The sequence below is a fragment of the Syngnathus leptorhynchus genome, chromosome 12, assembly GCF_054491065.1.
Source record: "Syngnathus leptorhynchus isolate UIUO chromosome 12, UIUO_Slep, whole genome shotgun sequence".
NCBI classification, from domain to species: domain Eukaryota; kingdom Metazoa; phylum Chordata; class Actinopteri; order Syngnathiformes; family Syngnathidae; genus Syngnathus; species Syngnathus leptorhynchus.
Window position 1 is genome coordinate 8,523,845 of NC_141206.1, and position 22,500 is coordinate 8,546,344.

The 22,500-nt window shown below is 42.5% G+C and overlaps 1 protein-coding gene and 1 long non-coding RNA gene across 2 annotated transcripts in view; one reads left to right on the forward strand and one right to left on the reverse strand.

The window, feature by feature from the left end:
- LOC147048270 (uncharacterized) overlaps positions 1 to 22,500 on the forward strand; it is a 41,869-nt gene that overhangs the window by 5,596 nt on the left and 13,773 nt on the right. Inside the window, exon 2 of the long non-coding RNA XR_015067819.1 lies at positions 2,803 to 2,890. This is a non-coding gene — a long non-coding RNA (uncharacterized LOC147048270). The remainder of the gene's footprint in view (positions 1 to 2,802; positions 2,891 to 22,500) is intronic.
- LOC147048272 (matrix metalloproteinase-17-like) lies at positions 407 to 22,481 on the reverse strand. The gene is made up of 10 exons (XM_085925869.1): positions 22,067 to 22,481; positions 13,091 to 13,223; positions 12,868 to 13,003; positions 9,659 to 9,945; positions 4,940 to 5,116; positions 4,718 to 4,820; positions 3,695 to 3,777; positions 2,773 to 2,925; positions 2,141 to 2,398; positions 407 to 1,681 (listed from the first exon to the last, which is right to left on the reverse strand). Exons 1-10 carry the CDS (start codon positions 22,229 to 22,231, stop codon positions 1,356 to 1,358), a joined length of 1,821 nt encoding a protein of 606 aa, XP_085781995.1. The 5' UTR covers positions 22,232 to 22,481; the 3' UTR covers positions 407 to 1,355.

The window sequence follows — 22,500 nt, forward strand, 5'->3', positions numbered from 1 at the left end:
GATCATGGTACAAAGAATTGACAGTATCTGATTTGTTTCCCTTAAGAAACACTCAGAAATGATCCCTCTTCCAGTAAGTCTGCTAGTAAAGCACCTCCCGAGTGTGTGTGTGTGTGTGTGTGTGTGTGTGTGTGTGTGTGTGTGTGTGTGTGTGTGTGTGTGTGTGTGTCGATTGACAAGATGTGCTCTGCATGCAAGATGAAAATACACAGATCGAGGAAAAACCTGCCAGTTGGCGTCCGCAAGATGCCGCGTTGCCTCTAACGTGCCTTTACGAACAAAAATAGTCTCAGTCGACTCAAATCTCTCATGTACATTTTAATTTTTCTACAAAAATATTTTACATTATAAAATGCAACTTAAAATATACACTTGATATATTTTTTTTTTTTTTCAAAACCCTCGAGTCATCAGTATAAACTTTACAGGCGCAGTGCTGTCACCTTGGCGATGGGGAATAGAAAAAAAAAAAAAAAGATGAAGCAGATGTGGAAATGCTCACAGCCTGGAAATAGGGGAGCAGTCGAGGGAGTTTTAGCAAAGAAACCGTTAGCGACGGCGCTTTTCCCTCCGCCGCCATTTGAAAGTTGGCGGCCCGGCTGCAAACGCAGAAAGCAGATGTTCTTCTGGCACGTTTGGACTTCTGTGGATTGAGTTCTAGCACTCGTACAAATTCAAAAGGGGGGGGGGGGGCATCACATTGTCATTCATAAAAGTGCTTACTGGGTCCCACGATGCCTTGCTCTTGTTTACTACCATCAGAGCGCTCATTAAAGCAGAAAAAAAATGCACAAGTCCATAGTGACAGGATTCAGTAAGCAAGTCATGATGGATCACACTGTATTATTTTAAATGAAGGCCTCATTCACTTCAAATTTTTGGGTGTCAATGCATGCTAATTAGCATAGCGGCAACATTTCCAAAAGAAGGATACGACCTGGTTCAAGTGTAGAGAATTTACAGCAGATGGAGCATAAAACTAATTAGTGTCCAGTGTCACGATACACGGCAACACCGGTTGTTCAAGTTTGAAGACCTGTCAGCCTCTAGTTGGTTGTTTTTCCTCTGGTGTGGTGGTTTCTTGATTTATTTATTTATTTATTGTTTTTGGACTGTCAAATCATATTGACACAAAGTGTGTGGTTGTTTTTTTAATGGCAAACTCTGCCTCTCGTGTTTTTTCTTCTTTCTTGGAATCAAAAAAATAGATTTGGTGTTTTGGAGCAAAAAAAATATGAAGCAAAAAATGGTTGTAGCACTCAAAATGCCCTCATCAAACAAGAATCTCCTTTAAGGATTGCGCAATAAATAACAACAAAAGTATTATATCATCTAATCCAAATGTCTTTTTGGCATCATAGGGGTAGAGGCCGGTGGGCCAGCGCGAGCGTCCAGAGGGGCAGCAGTAGCCACAAGGGGGACGGGGAGGGCCGGGCCCCCGAAGGCGAGGCGCCGTCCGAGGTGCAGGAGCACACCTCGTAGCCGTTTTCGGCGTGGTCCGGGTGAGGGCGCGCTTTGACCCGGCTCTCGGTGCTTTTGGCTTCGGCGCCCGGCGAATCCGACTGCATGTCGGTGCACAGCAGCCAGTCCTTGGCGATGAGGCGCGGGTAGTCGGCCTCCACCTCCATGTCGCTGTTCGGAACGCGCCAATACTCCTTCCCTTTGAAGAAGTACGACGAACCTGCGAGGGTGGAGGGGAGGAAATGTAAACAAGCATCATGACAAAAAAATACTATCCTGTCCATTTTTCATTATTTTTACCGCCTCTAGAGGGCGCTTGTCACTCAAAAGTTAACACCCATAATTGGGTGGGTGGGGGGGGAGTAGGAAGGCAATTTGTTGGACTTGTTTCTTTTTCTTGCACAACACTATGAAAATAATACATAAATTTGCATGTCGGATCTGCTGAATCATCTGTGCGCTCATTAAGCGTTGAAAAACACAACACATATCATCGAGGGCTTAATTTCATGAATCACTGAGCCGACGTTGAAACTGTTTACGTTTTTCCTCTCATTACTCGGGCCCACGGTGTGCCTTATGTTACACACACAGCAACATGGGCGGATTACTAAATATACACGAAAAAATTCATTTCCCTTGCATCCAATCTTTTTTGAAGACACATTTGATGACCCACCGTCGGACCACCTCATGGCGTCATCCAGGTGCGGGGGCAACCCCTTCCACAGCGTGCTGTCTTTGGGATAACCCAGATCCATCCGTCTCAGATGGTCGTCGTAGCGCCAGTAGCGGCTGTCTTTGAAGAAGTAGGTCTTCTCGTTATGGAGCCACACAAAGACCGCGTCCACGCCCTCCAACGGAAGACCGAAGTCGCTGATTGGACGCGGGAAACCTTCTTCCATCACGTTGTCTTTAAATACCCAGTACTTGAGATCTGAACAAGCAGAGGAAAAAAAAATAAATAATCCAATGCGGCCTTTATTCGTGATATACCTTGGCAGTTATACAGATCTGAGAGGCTTTTCCATGTTTTAGCACCAACAGTGGTCCATAAACATAAAAAAAAATCTGCTCAAGAAGGTTTCTGTTTTAGCCACGCTAGCATCATTAATTAGAGACCCCAGAAGACGCGCTAAGAAAGATCCTTCTATTTTCGAGTCCTCCCTCAGAGCTGGGAGCATCGATTTATTTTATGCAGCAATAACGTGATGAAAGTCGTTAATGCAAAAAAATTAGAATTGATTCTTGTACAGTTATCGATGTTTTACTCACTAGCATGCTATAGGAGGTGTTGAAAGTTTGAGGCACCTTTAAAAAAGACGATTTTGTGGTCGCCAGGTCTCTCGTAGACGGCGTCCACGCTGTCCAAATTGGCGGGCAAGCCCCTCCAGAACCAGTGGATCTGAGCCGGACGCAGAGAAACCAGGTGCTTCTCTCGGGTCAGCCGCCAAAAGTATTTTCCTATGAAGGCCAAGAGAAAAAAAAAAATTATGAAATAAGATGTTGATGTGCTTGGCTCAATTCTCATTTGACAATAATAAAAATCTAATTTGGCCAAATTTGAGGTTTTTTTTTTTTCCCCGTCTTCTGTACAAATCAAACAAAGTCCCGAACATGAATTGTCATAAAAGCCAGCATCTTATTTATTTTATTTTCTCATTCCAAACCAAGAACATTATTTAAAATCACGTCACTCCCGAGAAACCCATTTCGACAACACACTTGAAATTTCTCCTTAGCATGCGCAAGCCGTTACAATTTTAAGCCTCTCGAGAAAGCGAGAACGCTTCTGACTTTAAATGACATCTTGCGATTGTGTAAAAATAAAAACCGGCCTTTTTTTGTTTAGCAAAAGATTTTCATGGCTTGTTCAAAGGTGAAACCGGAACCAAAAATCCAGTTTGATAAAAAAAACATTTGTGCATTTGTAATCTCGATTAGGTTTTCCCAAATGTCAGTTCAAGTAAACAGCTTCGCTTGTGAAGACACAAAAGCTCTTTCCCCTACAGGAGGCCCGGCCCACTCAAGAGGGCAAACATGAAAGCTTGATGCAATTTAGGAACCAGCGTCTCCCATCGCGTCTCAGTTGGGCGTCCACGGCAAAACTTTTCTCATCCATTTTCCTTCTACCCGTCCTTTGAGCTCATTCTGCTCATTCATCCCCCTCGTCTGGCCCCGCCCCCCCCCTCTAGCGTTTGCATCCGTCATTCTGTCTTTGTGCTCGGGTTACCTTTGAAAAAAAAGGCCTCGCCTCGTATCTGGGCCACGGCATCAAAGTAGCTGGTGCATCTGTCTGGGGCATCTTGCGCCAGCCTGAGATAGACGTGAGCAAAAGAACATTGTTAAAAATAACAAAAAAAAAGTGGACGATCATTTCTTTCCTTTCAAGATCTCATTAACCATTCAGATTTATTCATATAGTTCATGATCGGATTTAACTGAAGAGCGCTGGGCGTCATGGCCGACAAGGTGAATTTGAAGCTGTTGGTTTATGAGCAATTTAAAAGATGGGACGCGGCTCACATCTGTAATGACGACCCCATTAGACTGTCAAGGCGGAAATAGACGAAGCGGGCGCTGCGTTGGTTTCTCGATTAACACGTAAGGGTCACCGTCGGCGCTCTTGTCGGAGCTAATCTAGTTTCATTACTTGGATTGCCAGACTCCATTCATGGAACTTGTCGAACACCAGCGGAACCTTCGGCGTCAAACCGTCGGAATACATGGAATACATAAACATATCAAGTTAAGTTGAATTATTCTTAATAATATATATATAGTCGGATAGAAGCTTCCGTTTCTTCAAGGCGTCGACTTAATTGCATGAACTGACTCGTGAGCACATATTCCACATTAGGATACATACTGTGATTTTTTTTTTTTTTTAATGCAGGCAGGCCTGAGATTTCCCGCATAGCTTCATTACGTCTGTTTCTCAGCATGAGTGAGAAAACATTAGGCAAAAAATGAAAGTAATACCCGAGTACGGAAAACCATAAAGATGTGAATTCACCTTTAATGAAGTTGAACTTATGAGTGTGATGTTTATGAATTTCTACGACTGGCTTTATCGAGTGCAATTGTACGGCTCTGTGAATTTGTAGAAAGTTTAAATCGACATTGAGTAAACCGGGAGAGCACAAAGCAAAAATTGGTGATCCTAAAAGGATTGAATATAAACCGCCCGTGTTCTCTCAATCTTTTTTTCATTGCCCTGCAATAAGATTCAAATCAGAAAAACAGTTATACTTACTGCAGAATGGATTTGTTTTCTGGAATGTCTATCAGGACAGGAGGCTCTGTCGTTTGGGAAGGGTTGGCCGGCTCATTTGTGTGGGAAACGGAGTCACGGACACCTGAGACCAGGGAGATACGACTTGATTTAGCTTCACCGGTCAGAACATTTGGTACAGCCTGATTTATTTCAAAAACTAGCAAATTCCTCTGTTGCGATAAAAAACAACATCCGTCATACCATACAGCTGCCAGACGCGGACTTTATCTTCATAGGGTAAGTCGTACTTGAGAGGGTCTCCGACCGGACCTTGGTAGTACGGTCTCATGATGGACTCCATGGCCGAGGTGTGGACCAGGCCGATGGCGTGACCGAACTCGTGGACGGCCACTGCGAACAGGTCCATCCCGTGAGACTCTGAAGAAAACAGAGCAGAGAGTCATGCAAGACCGGGGGATCGTGGCCTACGGTTCCGTCTCTAAAACTCAGTTCAGGTGTGATATCCCCTGGATGTTCATCTGCTTAGTGAACAAATTAAGCGGCATGGCAGGCTAAATCGGGAGGATTGCGGCACAGTCGTGCGTGCGGCAGGGAGATAACTTTGCTAAGCCTTCCTGAGTCTCTGTATTGCCAGTCAGTCAGAGAGTAGATAAGACACCTCGGGGACAGCTTCGGGCTATTCAAAAGAAAAAGCCCCTTAAATTCCACATTTGAACGCTTTTTATACAGAACTCAGGTTTTAGTGGGATTGCAGCGCACGAGCTAAGCAAAGCTAAGCAAAGTTAAGCTAGCAGAGCCGCCCCTGTAGACTGTAACCTTAGCTTGAGACCTGCGAGGGGACACACTCTTGTCCTACCGGGTCTCACTTGGGACTTTGCTGAGACAAATAGTGCTTGTAATCTACAAGAGCACATGGTGCAGACAGGAAAGGTGAACAAAAGAAGAGAGGGAAGAGAACAAGGGCTTTGAACTCATGGTGTAGCGAGCGTTATGTTTAGAACCCCTCGCGAGGATGAATGAATTGAACGCATGCCGGCAGTGGAAGTGAAGAAAATGTGGTGAGGAAAGGCAGAGTGAGCTTTGAAACCCCACTGCAGGTAATCAAAAGTCTTTTATATTTAGCAGTCAAGGCTGACAAATTCACAAGTCATTAAGGAGCTTTTCCATCACCTCAAATGCTTTTATTGTGCTGAAACAGGGCCAAAAGTTTTTGCCAACGCTTTTTTTTCTTCTATAGAATCATTTGAACATAACATGACTCAAGAGTATTTAAAAAAACCAAAAAGTTTCCCCTACCTTTAGCTCAATTAAAAGATTTTTTTTGCCATCTTAGATCAATGATCTCATCGTATGTGCAACATAATTCCAGTGAATAGAAGCTCAACCAGGACGCAATAATCAAAAGTGTCTCCGTTTTCTTTTTTTAGTATATGCAGGCGCACCGCGGCGGGACAATTCACCTGCTTAACGAGGCATTTTTTATTTTTTACACTCAAGATAATTGGCTGTCAGCAGCAGATTGCTTCATGCGTGATAGTTAATAAAAACCATTCAATGGCTATGAGAGCAAAAAAAAATAAAAAATAGAACACTTCTTTTTGGACCTCTTATTTGATATCACCCCTCTTACAAGTCTTAATGGAAGTCCGCTACAGCAGCGGTGAACCGGTCCAGTAAGTGTTCTGCTTAATATTCCACTATTCAGCATCATCACGCACATTAGGAGTCGGCCCTTGCGGACCAAGATTTAATGTCCCGCTGAGAACAATGCACTGGGAGGTGGTGAAAGGGAATTAGCAAAGGCAATTACTCAGCGTTGGATTTGATCCGATAAGGTCCATTTCTCTGGAGATGATTACGGATCTGAAGTGCTAGCATTCAGATGACCTAACAAGTTCTTGAAGGCATCAGCGTGCCATTGTGGGAAAGTTGAAGAATTTTTGGGATCAGATAGCTCGGCAGGAGAGCAGCTGAGTTGAACAGCTGTTGTCTGGGCGGATACGCAGACACCGTGATAAACACGTCTGGTGAGGATGGAGGAGCCCGTTGTGGGACGGAAGCAAGTATGCGAGTGGAATATGTGTGCGACTTGAAGTAATTAGCGACGCCCCGATGGAAGCGCTGCACCATTCCGAGGAGCTGGCCAATGAGCTCAATGTAGCAAAAAGACAAGTCAACCCCCAGTCAATGTCTTATTTTGGGCCGACTTCCGAAATGAGTCATGTTTCCCCTCGATAGTATTCCCAGGTGTCTTAATAACATCTCTGTGACATTAAAATACTTATCACCCTCCTCGTGCTATTCCGCTATTGGTCTATTTAACCAAGCTAGCGCCCATAGAGAGTCAATTATATTGTCAATCTTGGAGGCAGCATTTCATCAACGAACTGCCTGTTGTGGATTTAATTTCACTTATAGTTTGTGGTGATTATAACCTCATGTAATGTTTAGTCGACTGCGTTCCTTACTCAATCTGACAGTGCATTAGCACTTTGATGGACGACAAAACAAGATGTCTTTCTGTCTACGAAATTATAGGTCATTATTTGCAAAATGGCTGCCCTGTCTGTTCGCTACAAAAGACTAAAATATGTTTCCATTGGCGTGGCTGTACTGTCACTTAATGTTGTGGTGTGAAGTGTCATCACAATGCTGTCGACAATTTTAGCTCGTAGCAAAGTGCTAGCGCTGAAGCTCTAATAACTGTTTTGTTTTGAGGTGTTTCTGGATTTCCATTTCCATCTTCTGAGTTCAAGCAAATCCCTCCGCGACCAGCTGGACATATACCGTACGTGACTGTATGTTTGCGTTTTAGATTAAAAGGTCCGATGCACTCGGATGCAAATATAACCCTTGAGGGGCTTCAACACAGCGGGGGGTTTGTCTTAAAAGCAAAAACAACTTTCGGAACTCGATGATTCATATTCACATACACCCACACACGCACGATTGATGGCCACTTGAACTTAGTTGGTACTCACCACCACTACCGACAATCGCTAAATAGTTAAAGACTGATGAAAATAACATCAACTTTTAAGATAACTGCACTTAAAATCTTCAAAATCGTCAGTTCAAATCCACACTTTTTTTCTTTCACTTCAACTGAACACTTGTTTTTTGTCAAGCATGCAAGTTATCATTTGAATAGCACTTTTAAAAACACAAGTAGACAAGCTAGCAAACATGCTAGATTTAACTTCCCAAGACATCAACTCTGATCTTTTAGGACAACAATACCTTCAAAATCCCAACAATCTGCCCTTAGCTGCCTCGTGTGGCATTTTCTGTCACATTTTATTGAAAAATCAATAGGATCTTGTTTTCTCAAATGACTCCTGATAGAGGGACCTCTAGGAACGCAGTGGACCGGCGCCAAATACCGACACCAATAAAAAACTATCATCACAATTTCAACCTGCAACCGTGGCACTTTAGAGGATTTTTGCTTATGATGAGACCATGCGTCAATTCACCCCTTTTGGACAACATGGTCGTGAATCCAAAATGTTTTGGTACTCTTTCATACAGTATGCATTTAAATTGTATTATATATGTATAGTTAAGAGCTATGAGAATGAACATGAAGCCATCCATGCTAGAGAGTCACTCGAAATGTGCGCAGGACAGAAACAAGCCAAGAGGAAATAACGAGCACTTTTTGTATCACTGCACACCACTGACCTTGAGTACAGTACGATTCATTACTCACGTGCTTAGGCAGCATAGCTACACCTTGAAGGACTATTTTCCTCTTTTTATGTCTCTCAACAGAGACACATTCAGCCATTACTTAAGTTTCACCCTGAGATTTTATCTTGGCCAAGAATAACTGGATGAAATGTTTCCAGCATACAAAGTGCTGATTGAGAATTGTGACAAAAAGGAGATGAAACACTTAGTAAAATCCTGCCCAGGAGTCATTGGCAGTGCGGTTGTTTATGTAGCTGACTGTGTTGCAGCTGGCGTTGGATCAACTCTCTGAATTGATTGATAAGGATGCACGGTACATTGTGAGACTCGGCGATGCGGAATGTACGGCGGTGAGGAAATGGGTTCACATAAAAAAGTTCTCCTCCAGGGAGAAAGAGGTTTCATAGTAAAAGCCTCATGACATATTGCAGTCATCTTGTAACTTTGGTCACTTCTTTGAATTTCTTCTGTTCTTAGTTCTTCTTCTTTTAGTTCTTCTTCTTAGGACAAACAAGTCTTTTTGGAATCGACTATCCCATCGATTAATCGAGGAACGACGTTTGACCCGATTTTGTCCTCATGTAGAGCGACGTCGGTTAGCAACCGAGTTAGGTTTTTTTGTACGGCACATTGCGACATCGCACGCCAGCTGGTTTGCTTGGAAAAAGTGTTTGCTTCAGAAATCCATTGGGAAAGCGGCGGTGATAGGAAAAACAGGCTAATCAAAACCTGGAAGATGATTTTGAAATTGTTCTGTATTCATGATTGGCTAATCAGACAAAACATGAACATTTTCCATCACCATTACCATAAATACTTTGGAAGCATACAAAACTCTTCTGAGCCCCAAGCGTAGAGTGTTTTCCAGCGCTGACCAGGAATTGGCAGACCGGTTTGCATTTAGCATCGTGTCCTCATTACAAATCAAAAGCTCTCCTCAGTGTGCAATTTTGGATCAAACACTTTTTTGCTAGATTCATCAAAATAACTTGGCGCAAGAGAAGTGTCTTAAAAATAACCTTAAGAAAGGTGACCAGAAGAAACAAGACAACATTCCAAGTTGCAAACATTTAAAAAGCATGTTGCGCATCCCCAAACATCTCTCAAGGGCAGAAACAGTTTTTGGCTTGATCAATCGAGATAAAAGCTCAGAACCGAAGCACACGGGCAATTTGTGTCAAAACAAATATAATCCAATTTGTAAAAATAAAAGCAGACTGTAATTATAGAAAGAACAGCAAGGACATGGACCTCTCTCTCTCTCACCTGGTGATCTGAAGGTCCACGCCTCATCATCGTCAAAGTGCGTATCCCCGGCGGTGAATCTCTCCCCCGGGAAAAAAGCGTGGGCCACGGCACCCCCCGGCCCGTCAAAGGGATAACCGTCGTCGTGGTCGGCCTTGGTGAAGTCGATCTGAATGTCGGCGTCGCTTCCTGCCACCTCGTGGAAGTTAAGCGGTGCGATGTCACTCCAGACTTTCAGGGCGTAATGCATGAGCGCTCGAACGGTGTCTCGGCCCAGTAAGGCGGAATTCTTTGGGAATTTTCTCACTCTGAGACCAAAAAAAACAGAAGAAAGAAGACATGTATGCAAAATCGTGCGGAAAAATAGTGAATGTTTACAGTGGGAAATTCTCTCCATTTAGCCTACTTCTGCAGTGTGAGAGCTGATCTGAATTTTGCAAATTGGGACATCTCTAGATTTACATATTAACATTCCCTGCATGATTTCCTTTACACATAATTTAGCAGCTGGGCTCTTAGATCCACCATTGTTAATTGGAAGCGATAGCCAAAACGTTAGAATCAGGAGCTGCCTTAGCAGAAATCAGGTTTTGGCTAACAGTGGCTTTAGCATTAGCTTCCGATAACATAAAAGGGTGAGGAACACTGTCTCTAGTACTTCAAAACCTCTCTGAAGCTAATTTTATTCTCTCTTCAACCTCGATGCTTCTTTCATGAATTTTCCATATTCATTTACCCACAGGATAGGTACAAATAAACATCTGGCGCACTCATGCTACCATTGAAAACTGCACTGGTAATGGCTCAAATGAAGAGTGTCTGACTACTCGGGTTTGGCCTTCATCTCATCAGTCTACTTTTGACTTCTTGTGGCTGTGCAGCCCCATAGAGACGAGAGACAGCAAAACAAATGATGCTAAGTACATGGCACGGGCTGCAAACACACTTTCTAGACCTACCCTGTGGTGACAAACGCTAATTTGCCTCCTAATTGAAACGAAACGTCTCCTCGAGTGCACCAGACGGCAAGGACACGCCCACCCGTGACGCTCACGCTGGCACATCGCAAACTATTCCTCTGACAGTGATGCGGCCCCAAGCTGTGTATTAGCGACGAGTCAGCACAGTCACGATTCTTGTCGTTCGGGCTGAGGATGAAGGTCGGCAAAATTAAAAGGGCCTCTCAAATGATGTTACTTTGTAGTCTTGAAGAACACAAGGTCTGTTTTCTGTGGTCTGTATGATGTGTGATGTGCACCATAAAGTCAAATTCAAAGCTGACACAAAAAAAAACAACCCCCACACACACACTGACAAAGAAACCCGTATTTCAGGTCAAAGTCGGCAAGATAAGAATCAGTCCTCATTAGTATCTATGACATGTCTCAAAAGATTGTCTTGTGGTGTGGATTGTGTTCAAGGTTTTTTTTTTTTTTCCAGGCGGGGAAGACAATCGTAAATGTTAAATGTGTTCAATATCGACCTATTTATCAGAGTCAGGCTGAGCCACGGGCTGTGGCGACGACATAAAACGGAATTATAGCCGATTAGGAAGCCACCTGAAGGTCGAGCTTTTGCCGGGCACCAATAGAGGTTGCGTGGAGTGTTTGTATAATCTGTCTGCAGAGTCATTTGCGACAATAAAATTGACAAGGAGAAGCTCTAACGAATCTAACAGTTAGTTTAGCTTCTTCAACTTGTATTTCTTCTATTACAACTCTTCTATCTATATTCTGGAAGTCGAGATGTGGCACCATGCTGCTTCTCACAGACAAACTCATATTATTTCTCATACGCTTTTTCGCCGGCCACTCTGGAGAACCAACAAACGCGCGGCTTTCATTAAGACCGGCAAACTGTATTACTTTGAATGAATTTGCACTTCATTGCATCGGGATGAGCGGAATATTATTCTAGTACTTTAATGCATCCCCTTTCATATTATGAACTTTTTTTTTTTTTTTCCCCGTGACCTTGCTACACCTGATTCACAATGTGCCAGTAACGTGATAGCGGCAGAGCTATGAAATGCTAATTTGTTTACCGATATGCAATTTAGCGGCTTGATATCTTTGTTACCAATTAGACACACGGCCAAATGTCTCCTCAGATGAAGCTACCGTGTCTCTGGAGCAACCTCTAAAAGAGAAACTAAATCTTATTGTGCAAAATATAAAGACACAGTCCAAGATAATGACCATATTAATACGCCATAAATATTACAACAGTTCCAAGGGGGAAGAAAGTAGCTTCCGCGTGCTTTGGTGTGCCCGATCATTACTGCAAGCGGTTTCACGTTATTATGTATCTCAAATAGTCGCAGGGTCGGATCGACGGCAAAGCGGCGGCCCCCCTATGGATACAGCTGTGGCATTTCATGACGGTCGCTAACAGCTGTGAGCTACGGTTATAATTAGCATGATGACGGACCCCTGCCGCTGACTTATGACTGTGGTTAGCATTCCCCTCATTAGCCGCTACTTTTGACTTTCAATCAGGTCTCGCTTGTTTTTAACCGTCCTTGCCTTGGCGACTTTAACGGTTATTAATGAGGTAAACACTGATAGCACACGTTTGTGGATTCCCGTGGACTTGGGTGAATGTTTTATTAACGGCGCTCATTTGCTTCATTAGGAAAATGAAGGCGTGCACGAGGTCGGATTTGGGCTCGGAATTGTGGTTCAGGTGTGGGAGGGGGTAATTGGGGGTGCACGAGGTCGGATTTGGGCTCGGAATTGCGGTTCAGGTGTGGGAGGGGGTGATTGGGGGTATGTTCCAGATGCGTGTTGGCGCCAACACGTTTCAAATGAATGGGCCTCCATTAAGCTCTGCAGAAGGGTGATGATTGAATTGAATTTGGGATTTCATAAATCGGAGAAATGGTTCGGCAGATGCAAAGGGAGAAGAAACTGCTTTTCCTCACTCTCCGTCTTCACACTCATTTGGCTCGATACATAACAGTCTTGGATCCTAAGCAACCAAGCTTTAGGGAAAAAATATTTCATCAAGGTCTGGCCAGGAACAACAACTGGAGCAATTACTTCCAGGTTTTACTACAAACATGGAGAGAGTTAAAAAAAAAAAAGCTTTGTGGCTTTGTAGGCAGTGGTTGTAAAGAATTTTGAATCATGTGGTTGGACATGCACATGAAGCAGAGGACCACTTTTACAAACCGCCGCTGAAGCAGCGGCCATCCCTCGGGCTGCTGAACAGCGTTTATTGTTTCTTACCTCCAGGATAAATGCCTCTTTTTCCATTTGTTGGGAGGACTCAGACTTCGTTTTCTGCGGCCCACCGTCACTTCACTTTCAGACACATCTGGCAAAGAACATCTGGGTGTTTTCATGAGTCCCAATGTAGCTTGATCTGGAAAGAAAAAAAATGATTGTCGGGAAAATTTTATGATCATCAAGGCTTGTTTTTGCAATATGAAGGCAAAACTCATCTACTTACCAAAGACTCCAGTCTCTTTGAGTCCTCCAAACTTCTGCATGGCTTTAATGGCCTTGGTCAAAGCCTCCTTGGTCTGAAGTTGGCCAGTTACTGGGTCAGCGGGTGGGAGGTACCCAAACTTGCTCAGCCAGTCCTGAAGGCAAAAACAAGATTCAATCATACCGAAATTTCCTGTAGCACCTTACATGAGCAGATTATTTTGTTTTTTAAAAAAAAAACATCCAACTAACTGTTTATGATCCTTTTTATGTGGATGTACCCTAAAGTTGATTCCAATCATAAGGTCAGGAACAGTTTCCAATGATTTGCTTGTAAACTTTGGCCCAGTTCGACTAAGCGCATATTACTGTCGCCTACGGAACCATAGAAAAGTGAATGTCACTGGCCTGACTCACACATCCACCGCATAACTTTCTCAATCTTAATGATTCGGAGGCCATTTTTTCTTCCTCAAGCACTTTTCTTTCGTCTTGTCCCATCAGCGAGTTATACAACGACATCTAAAAATGGCTCGCCTCGAAGACCGATGATTCCTTTGTTCAAACGATGACATACTACGAGAAGACGACTTGCAGCGTTGCAGACGTTCTCCTTAAACAAAACCAGATTAAAAAGAGATGGATCGCAAACGGGAACGTCACAGTTGAGTTCAAGTGTTATCAGTCACAAAGACGCATCTTCTGCCTGGTAATACGACCTGACACGCTGGTAATTGATCATCATTTTGACTCCAAATAAAGCAGAAAGTCACTTAGTGAAATGACACTTCAGACTAAAATAATCCAAAAGTGACTTGACATGCGAGTTTAATTTGCTCCGTAACCACAAAACATTCACAACACAAATCGTCTCTCTTCTTTGAAATGAATGGAAGTGCTATCGATCTGTTCCAGCCCCACAACAAAAAGACACCAGGGTAGCGATACTGCTAGTACTTTTGATATCCAAAATTTTATTTAGCATATGGACAAAAAGATTTCATCAATTGATGCAGATTATTATTTGCCGTTTGTGTCAAACAGCTGCAGTATAGCACCATCTATTGCCAAGGAGGTCTTAACGATCAGCTACTTGATAGACATTTACAATATAACTTTTAGTTTTTATATTTTTTGACACACTTTCCACTCAGCAGCTAATTTTAAACAAAGGTAAGACCCCACTGTCATGATTGTGTTCCCTGTATTTTTTCTGTTTGTCCTTGGGCCACTCAAAATCTGGCCCAATCCTTTTGAGAAATGCCGTGAGCATCAAACATACAAATTCAGGGGAAGATCTAACCTCCAGCAGTGGTGGGCAATATGGAAATTGAAGTCGAGTTTTCATGTCCATGGAGAGATTGCATGATTGTACGTGCCTCAAACAATAATACTTCAATGTCACCTAGTGACTACTGTCATGGATCTTTTAGGTCAGCAAAAGTGAGATTGTAAAGGAATGAAATTGTGCACTTGAAAACATAATGTTGTTATTTTTGGGTGCACTTGAAGGGTGCAAACACTTTTGAGCTGTTAATCTTTATTGATTTGTCTTCAGACTTTAATTGTATTAAGCCTCACAATTTAGCAGGAAGGCAGGCAAGCCTCCATAAGATTGATCCTCATCTCATCTGCTGCTGATTGGTGAATTCCTTCAATGAACGGTCACATGTGTGAAGGTCAGGACTGGTTTGCTTCAGAGATGTCCATGCACTGCATATACATACAAGCGGAGAGAGATGGGGTGGAACAGTTGGGGTGCTGTCCATCCCCATGTGACTTTTGGGATTTTTTTTTCCCACATTCCCACCCGTCTCTCATAAGAGACATATACAGAATCTTTATCAGCATTTTCTGAAGAATATTTGGGGTTTGTAATTTTTTTTTATGCAGATCCCTTGAAATATCCTTACCCCCATGCCACCATGAAAAAAAAATCCTAACACCGTCCCTGCCTGCCTTGACGAGTTGAAATGCTTTTGTCTTAATAGGTGCTTTTTTCTGTTTTAAATTGGATCGTGCAGTAGTTAAGTGTTTTTTTTTTTCTTCCTCTGAGGCAGCCGGCAAAAGTAAAGCTTTTTGTTGAAAAGCCGCACTTTGAACCACTAATCCGTGCCTTCATCACATCTTGGCTGGATTACTTTAATGCACTTTCTGTGGTGTCAGCCAGTCCTCCCGCAAACATCTTCACTTGGTTCACTCGCCTTTTACCTGGAACATGAAAAAGGGAGCGCCAACTGTAACCCCATTTTTGATTTTTTTAAATTTTTTTTACAAACAATTACATTCAATTAATTAGCTCATGATTTATGTTCCATTTTTAAGTACACAGCACACTTTATTTCAGATGCAGTTCTCTTTTAGTTAGTTAACAAGCGTACCTAGCCTAACCTGGTCGTAGATCTCAGGTTTTGCCCAAGGTTGTCATGGAAACAAAATTTGCGCTCACCATTGGCCCGGCAGTGATGGACACGATGACGTCGGTTAGTGATTGTGAAAATTTGTGCACGTTTGACAATGGAAATGGTCAATTCCATGAGAAAGTGTGGTCAAATTTATCTATGCCAACGAGAATGTTTCGGTTTCGATGGCAACTCAACATAAATTCTTTACAGTGGAGCTATTTATATACAAACACAATCGAAATGTCACAGGTGTAAAGTGACAGTAGAAGCATATTTGTACCATATAACAGGATCTTCTCCAACTAGAGATCTTGTATAAATGGAAATTACTTTATTATGTGTCAAAACTACGATAAAATGTGTGTCGTTGCCCATTGTTTTTTTTTTTTGCTTTATATTTTACTTCTATTTTTATTTTAGTGCTTGATAATACTTTATTTCTGGCTACAAACGTTAAGAGGACATTCTCCAGAGAGAAAACACGGAAACAAACCGTGGTAGAAAAAATAAAATAACTAAAAATAAAAAATCGAAAAATAAAAATGGAAACACCAAAAATGACATAAAAAATACTAAAAATAAAATGACTAAAAATAAAAAATAAAAAAACAAAAACCACCACAGCTTAGTATGTGCCAAAGTCTTCAACTGTCCTCCGCATCCACACCTCATTTAGGCTTAAGCAGCTTCTCTTCCAGTTTTGACATACTCTCATTCTTTGCTACCATACGTGGATGTGAGGATGTTTGTACCCTGGTAATCCTGGACATAGGAACCTGTAATCCTTTAATACAGAAAGGTTTGGCATCAGCAAAGAGCTTGAAAAGCGAATGGAATGATTTTTTTTTTTCATTCAGAGCAAAATAATGAATCACGTAGAGAAGTGTCTATGAATAGTATATGCAAAGCCTTTAGCATCAAAATCATGGAGGTCTAAATCTGACATCTCATTTGAGTGATACTTCTCACAGTATGAGGATCTCGACTGTAATTGTAGATCCAGTCGGCTTTTAATCCATGAGGCAGGGGTGTCTGACATCGCCCACACGAAACTTAATTCAATCCTCTTTTACATTATGCGTTTATTGATATGCAGCTGAGGGTGAATCACATTTCTTCTGCTTGTTCAGTGCAAACAGATTCGAAGGAGAAACCCATGCTTTGTGCGCCGGAGACATTGATGAATGCGGGCTGCAGTTCTAAATTGAGCATCAATGTCGCGTTTGAAAGGGGAAGGCAAATGTGCGGGACAGCGGGCAGCTTGTGATGTTTACTTTTCTACGAATGCCATTTTGGTTCGTCGCTGAGGAAATGTATTTGAATTTGGGGTTGTCCTCCAAACAGCTACTGAGGAAGGCTGGTGAAGAGAAGGTGTAATGATTGCCAAAGTTATTAGACTCTGGGAATCTATGCAAGGAGGGAAAAGCAATTTCAGTGAGTTAGTTGAAATCTGCAGGTGGTGTTGAGAGGACAAGTCAAGTGATCCCTTCATTTATACTTTCCATCATGAGGAGTCAATATAAGGCGGTGCTTCCTTTGGATGACTTCTAACAAAAGAAATTGCCTCTATTCAAAAAAAAAAAAATTCTTTAGAGTAATTTTAAAACTGTATGACACAATTATTGCTAATATTTGGCCTGATGCGCCTGAGCGCTGTTAGCCGCTAACGTTTCAGCACCCGCTAAATTCCAATGGTCGTAAAATACAGTCACTTTTTAGCACCTTTGATTAGCAATTCAACTTGATTTCACGACGTCGTTGTATTGTTGACGACAGTAGCAACAATTTGTGACCGCTAACACAATCTGGAAGGTAGCGAGCTATCTTTACGTGTTGGAAGTGAATAAAAAAAAAATAAAAAAAAATAATGGCCTTTTTATTCATGCTAGCTAAATTCGACCACACACATCCATACCTTTGTTTGTGACGCTACCATGACACTCTTTAATGAATGACTGCCTCACACACACATACAAGTTCCGTAGCTATGGTGTCACCACGGCAACTACTCTGTGAAGCGTCCCCTCATGCATGTGACCTCCTCTACCCCACAATCACTCCCTGTTTAAGCCTGATGCACAGCTGCTGGCTCCCTTCATGTTCATCCTCACTGACAGGAAATGACCCAGTCGGAGAAATGTCACCTTGTGACCTTGGTGACTCTCGCAAGGATCACCCGGTCGATTATAGCGTTGACATTGTTCCGAGCTACCCCAGACACTTTCAAAAGTTACTAAAATACACCAAAAGAAAAGAAAGATGAGAATAGGCGAAATAATATGTCGTCAAATTGTGAGATTATTCTATTTTATCTCCAAACACGTATTGAGGAACAAATCACTGAAATCACTTTATAGGGACTTCTTAGTAAAGTCACTCTTTTATGGAGTAGGAAGATGTCTTTTAATTAAAAGGAGTATTGACATTGCTGAGCTGAGTGTTAATTCAAGTTAAAATATGTGCCTCCCATAAAACGTTTTTAATCTCACTTCTTGAAACTCACATGATCTGGTTTCTACGTTCTCAAAACGGTTACCGGTAATTATAGTGACAAGATTTTCACATGACAACATAAAAGTGTGATTCTCCACACATATCAGGCAGACAGCTCCATTTATCAAACGCTCTCTAACAGACTTTTTCACAAGGAGTCCTTGAGCCCAAATCTCATCACATTTTAATCTAGACCTAGTCTTTATTGGTCATTAGGATCAATGAGAATTAATTGGACCATATGCAGCCAAATGGAACAGAAGAGGATGGACTCGGGTAGCATCCATTAGTTAGGATTTCTGCTCAGTGCATGTTTTGTGGTGAACCAAGCCGTGTCTTTGCCAGAGCTTCACTCCAGGAAGTCTTTGGCTCTAGTGGCGTAACAGAGCGCATATAATGAGATGCCAGTCTGTTTTGGTGGAAAGGTTCTGAGAAATGTGCTCAATCTGACATACACTTGGCATTCTTGCAGAGATTGTAAATGACAAATTTGCTTGTGGCAAAAAAAAGGAACTATTTTATTCTGTCCTTTAGAAACAGCTGTTAAGTGCAACAGTAATGAGGGTAGTTTTTTCGAGGGACAATTAAATTTGTAGTTAGGACATTTTGCCATCTGCTGCCGGGATATCCATTCCTTGGTTTTTTTGGTTGTTATTTCTGTCAAACTATGTCTTTCATTTCCATTTCATATTATATCCTTGGAAAACGGATAAACATATGTTTGTGGTAAGATTTTATAAATGGAATGTGGTTTTATATATGAAGCACGACAAACGCTCGCCCTTCTCTGACTCATAAGCTTTGCCGCATTTTCTTCTTGCCATGACCCATTTCCATTGTAACAACCTGACTCGATGGCCCGAGCAATGCACGCTGTCAGATTTCACCGTGGTCTTCTCTTAATCACTGCAATTATGGCATGCAATGTTCAAACTGCAGCCCACCCTATTGTCCAGTCGACTTTTTTGAGACGTCATCATGTGATTGTTACGTCCATCAGGCGGTAACTGCGGCCACCTCTGCTTCCTTGTACAAAAGGCCCCAATGAACCCACTTGTTACAAAAGCAATCATTTCCATTTTCTCTGCAGACTGAATGTATTTCAATTGGATAACCTTTTTCTCATTTACATAAAGAAAAAAAAAATCCAAATCATGCATACTTTTTCAGTGGACTTTTAAACTGTAATCTCCAAAAAATAGCAAGGTTTCCAAAATTGATCCCTGTGGAACACCGTCTGACAAAGGCACAGAGTAAGATTCAAAGCTAAATGTAGGAGCATCTATAGGCTTCAACATGGTCGGGTTGCGTACCGCCCTTGTGTCTGGCCGTAAAGGCCACACACACACATAATCATGAACCTCACCGTGAACCACATCCTGCCGGTGTCAGCTCAGGAATTGTGGCAGCTGTTACGATGCATGTGCAAAAATACATACGCCGACACACATGAGGCTTATGTCTACTATATGTGTTTTATTTTTAGAGCTTTCTCACTCTTCCAAGTTACAAGTTCCTGTTGAGGCTTTGAAATATATCAACAGCTAGAAAATAGTTATTCCGGAAGGTTGAAATTTGAACTTCTGTTGAAATGGGCAAACTCTTACGTTGAAAAGTGTCGACTTGATGTGCTTAAATTGAAGCGAGGAGGCTGTGAAGCCACTGGCCATTGACGCTTATTCTCTGTCACCCACTCAAGTCTTTTATGATTGTCCTCTGTGCCTTCAATCCACATTTCCGAGAAATGGGATCCAGAACTATTCTGACACGGACACCGCAAATGTAATCATCCTCATCTCTCTTCTTTTTTTTTTTTTTTCTTCGTTATCCAACTGTGACTTGTTAGGAAATACCCATGTGCTGGCAGTGCTCAGTCAAAAAAAAAAAAAAAAATACATGTGAAGTCATATCAAAGTTTTTGCACACAAACGAACCACTTTTATTCTAACGCGACCAATTCCTGCAAACAATTTGAGAGCAGCGCTACTTTTCCTTTCGGGGTTTTCTTGATCATGTTATTAAAGCAGACTATTGGCAGCTCAGATGGCAAAGCTATAGATTATTTTGGGCGTCCGTACTCGAGCCAGCACAAACACCACAAACCACTGTAATTATACAATCTGGTCAATCGTTTGAAAAACAGCAGCAAAGCCAAACTTTGATCTGGTCAAAGGAGAGGGTTGTGCTAACGTGGTTAAAATAAAACCATCCACATGGAGTTGATTTGAGGTTTCCTATACAGGCTGCTCTATAGCGGGTGAACTTGTCGCAGTGGAAAAAGCTTCAGCGTGATGCTCGCTTCAAAAAGCCCACTCGTGATATTAAAACAGAATTGAACAGCAAAGCTAATGATGCCGATTCTGGAAAGACATGTTACGTGAGTCCCGTAGGAGGGGCCCAGCATGTTCCTTCAAGTCACTAGAAATGAACCCAGATGGAGGCATCAGATATTTTATGATTAGAAGATTAGCATGATTTTCTCCCATTAGCCATCTAACACCTTTTTACGTCAAATCTGCAGAACTACAAGACACGAAACCACCAAAGTCAGCGTCAAATGAAAGAGAATCATAAAGATGATCAAAAAGCTGTTTCCATCATATTGCCTTTTATGTTGGAACCCAGGAGAGAGGAATACAAACGCTTATGATATAAGAGCAAAGGACGCATGGCTCAGAGCTGTGCTTAAACTTTGTGGTTTAGTTAATTAGATCCAAAGATGGCGACGCAGCAGCGCACAAGTGATGCAGCATGGGGGAAGGTGGAGGACGACACGCTTCTGTGGGCTGGTTGTTGTTTTGTGGGCCGTGTCACCAATGGATAACAGTTAGGAGCACCACTGGGGCGAGATAAAGGAAACCCACTTAAAAGCTGGCCAAATTTTCATCCACCTGCTCACAACAGCTGATGCGAGCTTGATCGGTGGGGAGGAGTTATTTTTTTTTTTTTAAAGGCAATCAATCAAGAAGGTCACCAGTGGGAGGGATGGGGGGGGTCTGTAGCCCATCTGGTCCCCCCCCCCCCCCCCCCTATTATTTGGAAATTGCTTTTGTGTCGAACTCCACCCTCTCCCAAGTGATCCTAACCCAACCGAATTTATATTGGAGATCATTTTTTTGGTTTACTTCTACTTTGCTTGTTTCATCTGCATCACTGTGACTGCCTTCAAACAATAATAATTAAAAAAAAAACTTTCCCAGCTACAGTCATAGCAAAAGTTCTGGTCCAGTAACCCCAATGCCCTCCATGCTTTCACACAATTAAATTGAACATAATTATGTCATTATTTAGCTTCTGCCAAGTTTGCAAAAGATCTCAAAACCATCAAGGCGGAAGCTCCCTAGGGATTTGGAAACAATACAATAGAGCCAAGACAATGTCCGTCATCAAATTTGGCTGGAGGCGCAACAAAAGATGGAGACCGGAGGGACACTAAAGACCCAGATGCTTAAGAGCGTCCGGGGCGAATATCGGAGAGGCTCTCTGCGTGAATTTGTTATGGAAGACAAAAGCATCTGCTGCAAAAGCCATTACGATGAAAAGTATTATATCAGCTGCAGTTGAGTCTCTCATATTTTGTCCTCTAATTAAACTTATCAACTGACACTAATCAGAAATAGCAATTAACTCTGTTATTGCACACACAAAAAAAGCTTTTTCTCCGAAATCCCCAAAAAAGAAGGGAACGGAAAGGACGGAGCAATGATTTCTAGTGGTTCCGATTTTTCTTTTTTTTAATCTGACACAGTTGGAGCAGAGCTCCGGTTAGATTTGCCAAACTCTCAGCCTTTATTCTCCTGAGCATGAGTTTGAACTCATGTGGTGCCACAACAACAACAAAAAAAGTGACGTGACACATTTCCAAAGCGTCTCAGGCAGAAAATGACACATCCATCCATCCATCCATCCATTTCAGTGGCATTGTCTCGGAGCTGGAAGTGAACCCCGTCTCATGTCAGCGTGCTGTGTGACATCACCTTTTTCTATTTCTTTATTGCGCAATCTCATATCACGGCTCTCCATCACCATAGTGCACTTTCACACCCTTTTGCCACCAAGCCAAAACAAAGCAGGATCTTATGAATCCACAAACTTCTTACCACCCCGGTGTCCTCCTGAATGGTCTGCGGAGGAGCTGCTCGGCTCAGAGGCAGAAGCCACAGAAGGGGTACCAAGACCAGCATCTCCGCGCATATAATCCTCCTCCACTCACAAACGATCGTTGCCAGGCTGGTCCCGCGGGATTCCCACAACGGGAGCAGCATCCACGGCGCGGGACAGTAATCCGTCAAAAAAAAAAAAAGAATTTGCAGGCTACCTCACTGTGGAGCGCAAACACATAAAACACATGTAAACAGGTGGCTGAAGAAGTTTGCTTTGGAGGTGAAGAGGAGCTAATTAAGTGGCCATCATGCGAGACTTGAGCTTCTCTCTCCTGAGCTGCAAAAAGTGGAGTGAGATGGTGGATCGCGCTGTGAGAAATGGAAGCAGCTGCGTTGTTGCGTGGGATTTTTGTGCCTCATACGCGCGGGCA

Bases quoted from the DNA above. Each gene is read 5' to 3' on its own strand.
- LOC147048272 (XM_085925869.1), bottom strand. From the start codon at position 22,231: ATGCTGCTCCCGTTGTGGGAATCCCGCGGGACCAGCCTGGCAACGATC. The intron at 4,821-4,939 runs GTATGACGGATG...CCCTGGTCTCAG, and splicing joins CCGCGTCTGGCAGCTGTATG to GTGTCCGTGACTCCGTTTCC. The intron at 2,399-2,772 runs GTGCCTCAAACT...CTGCTTGTTCAG, and splicing joins CAAAATCGTCTTTTTTAAAG to ATCTCAAGTACTGGGTATTT.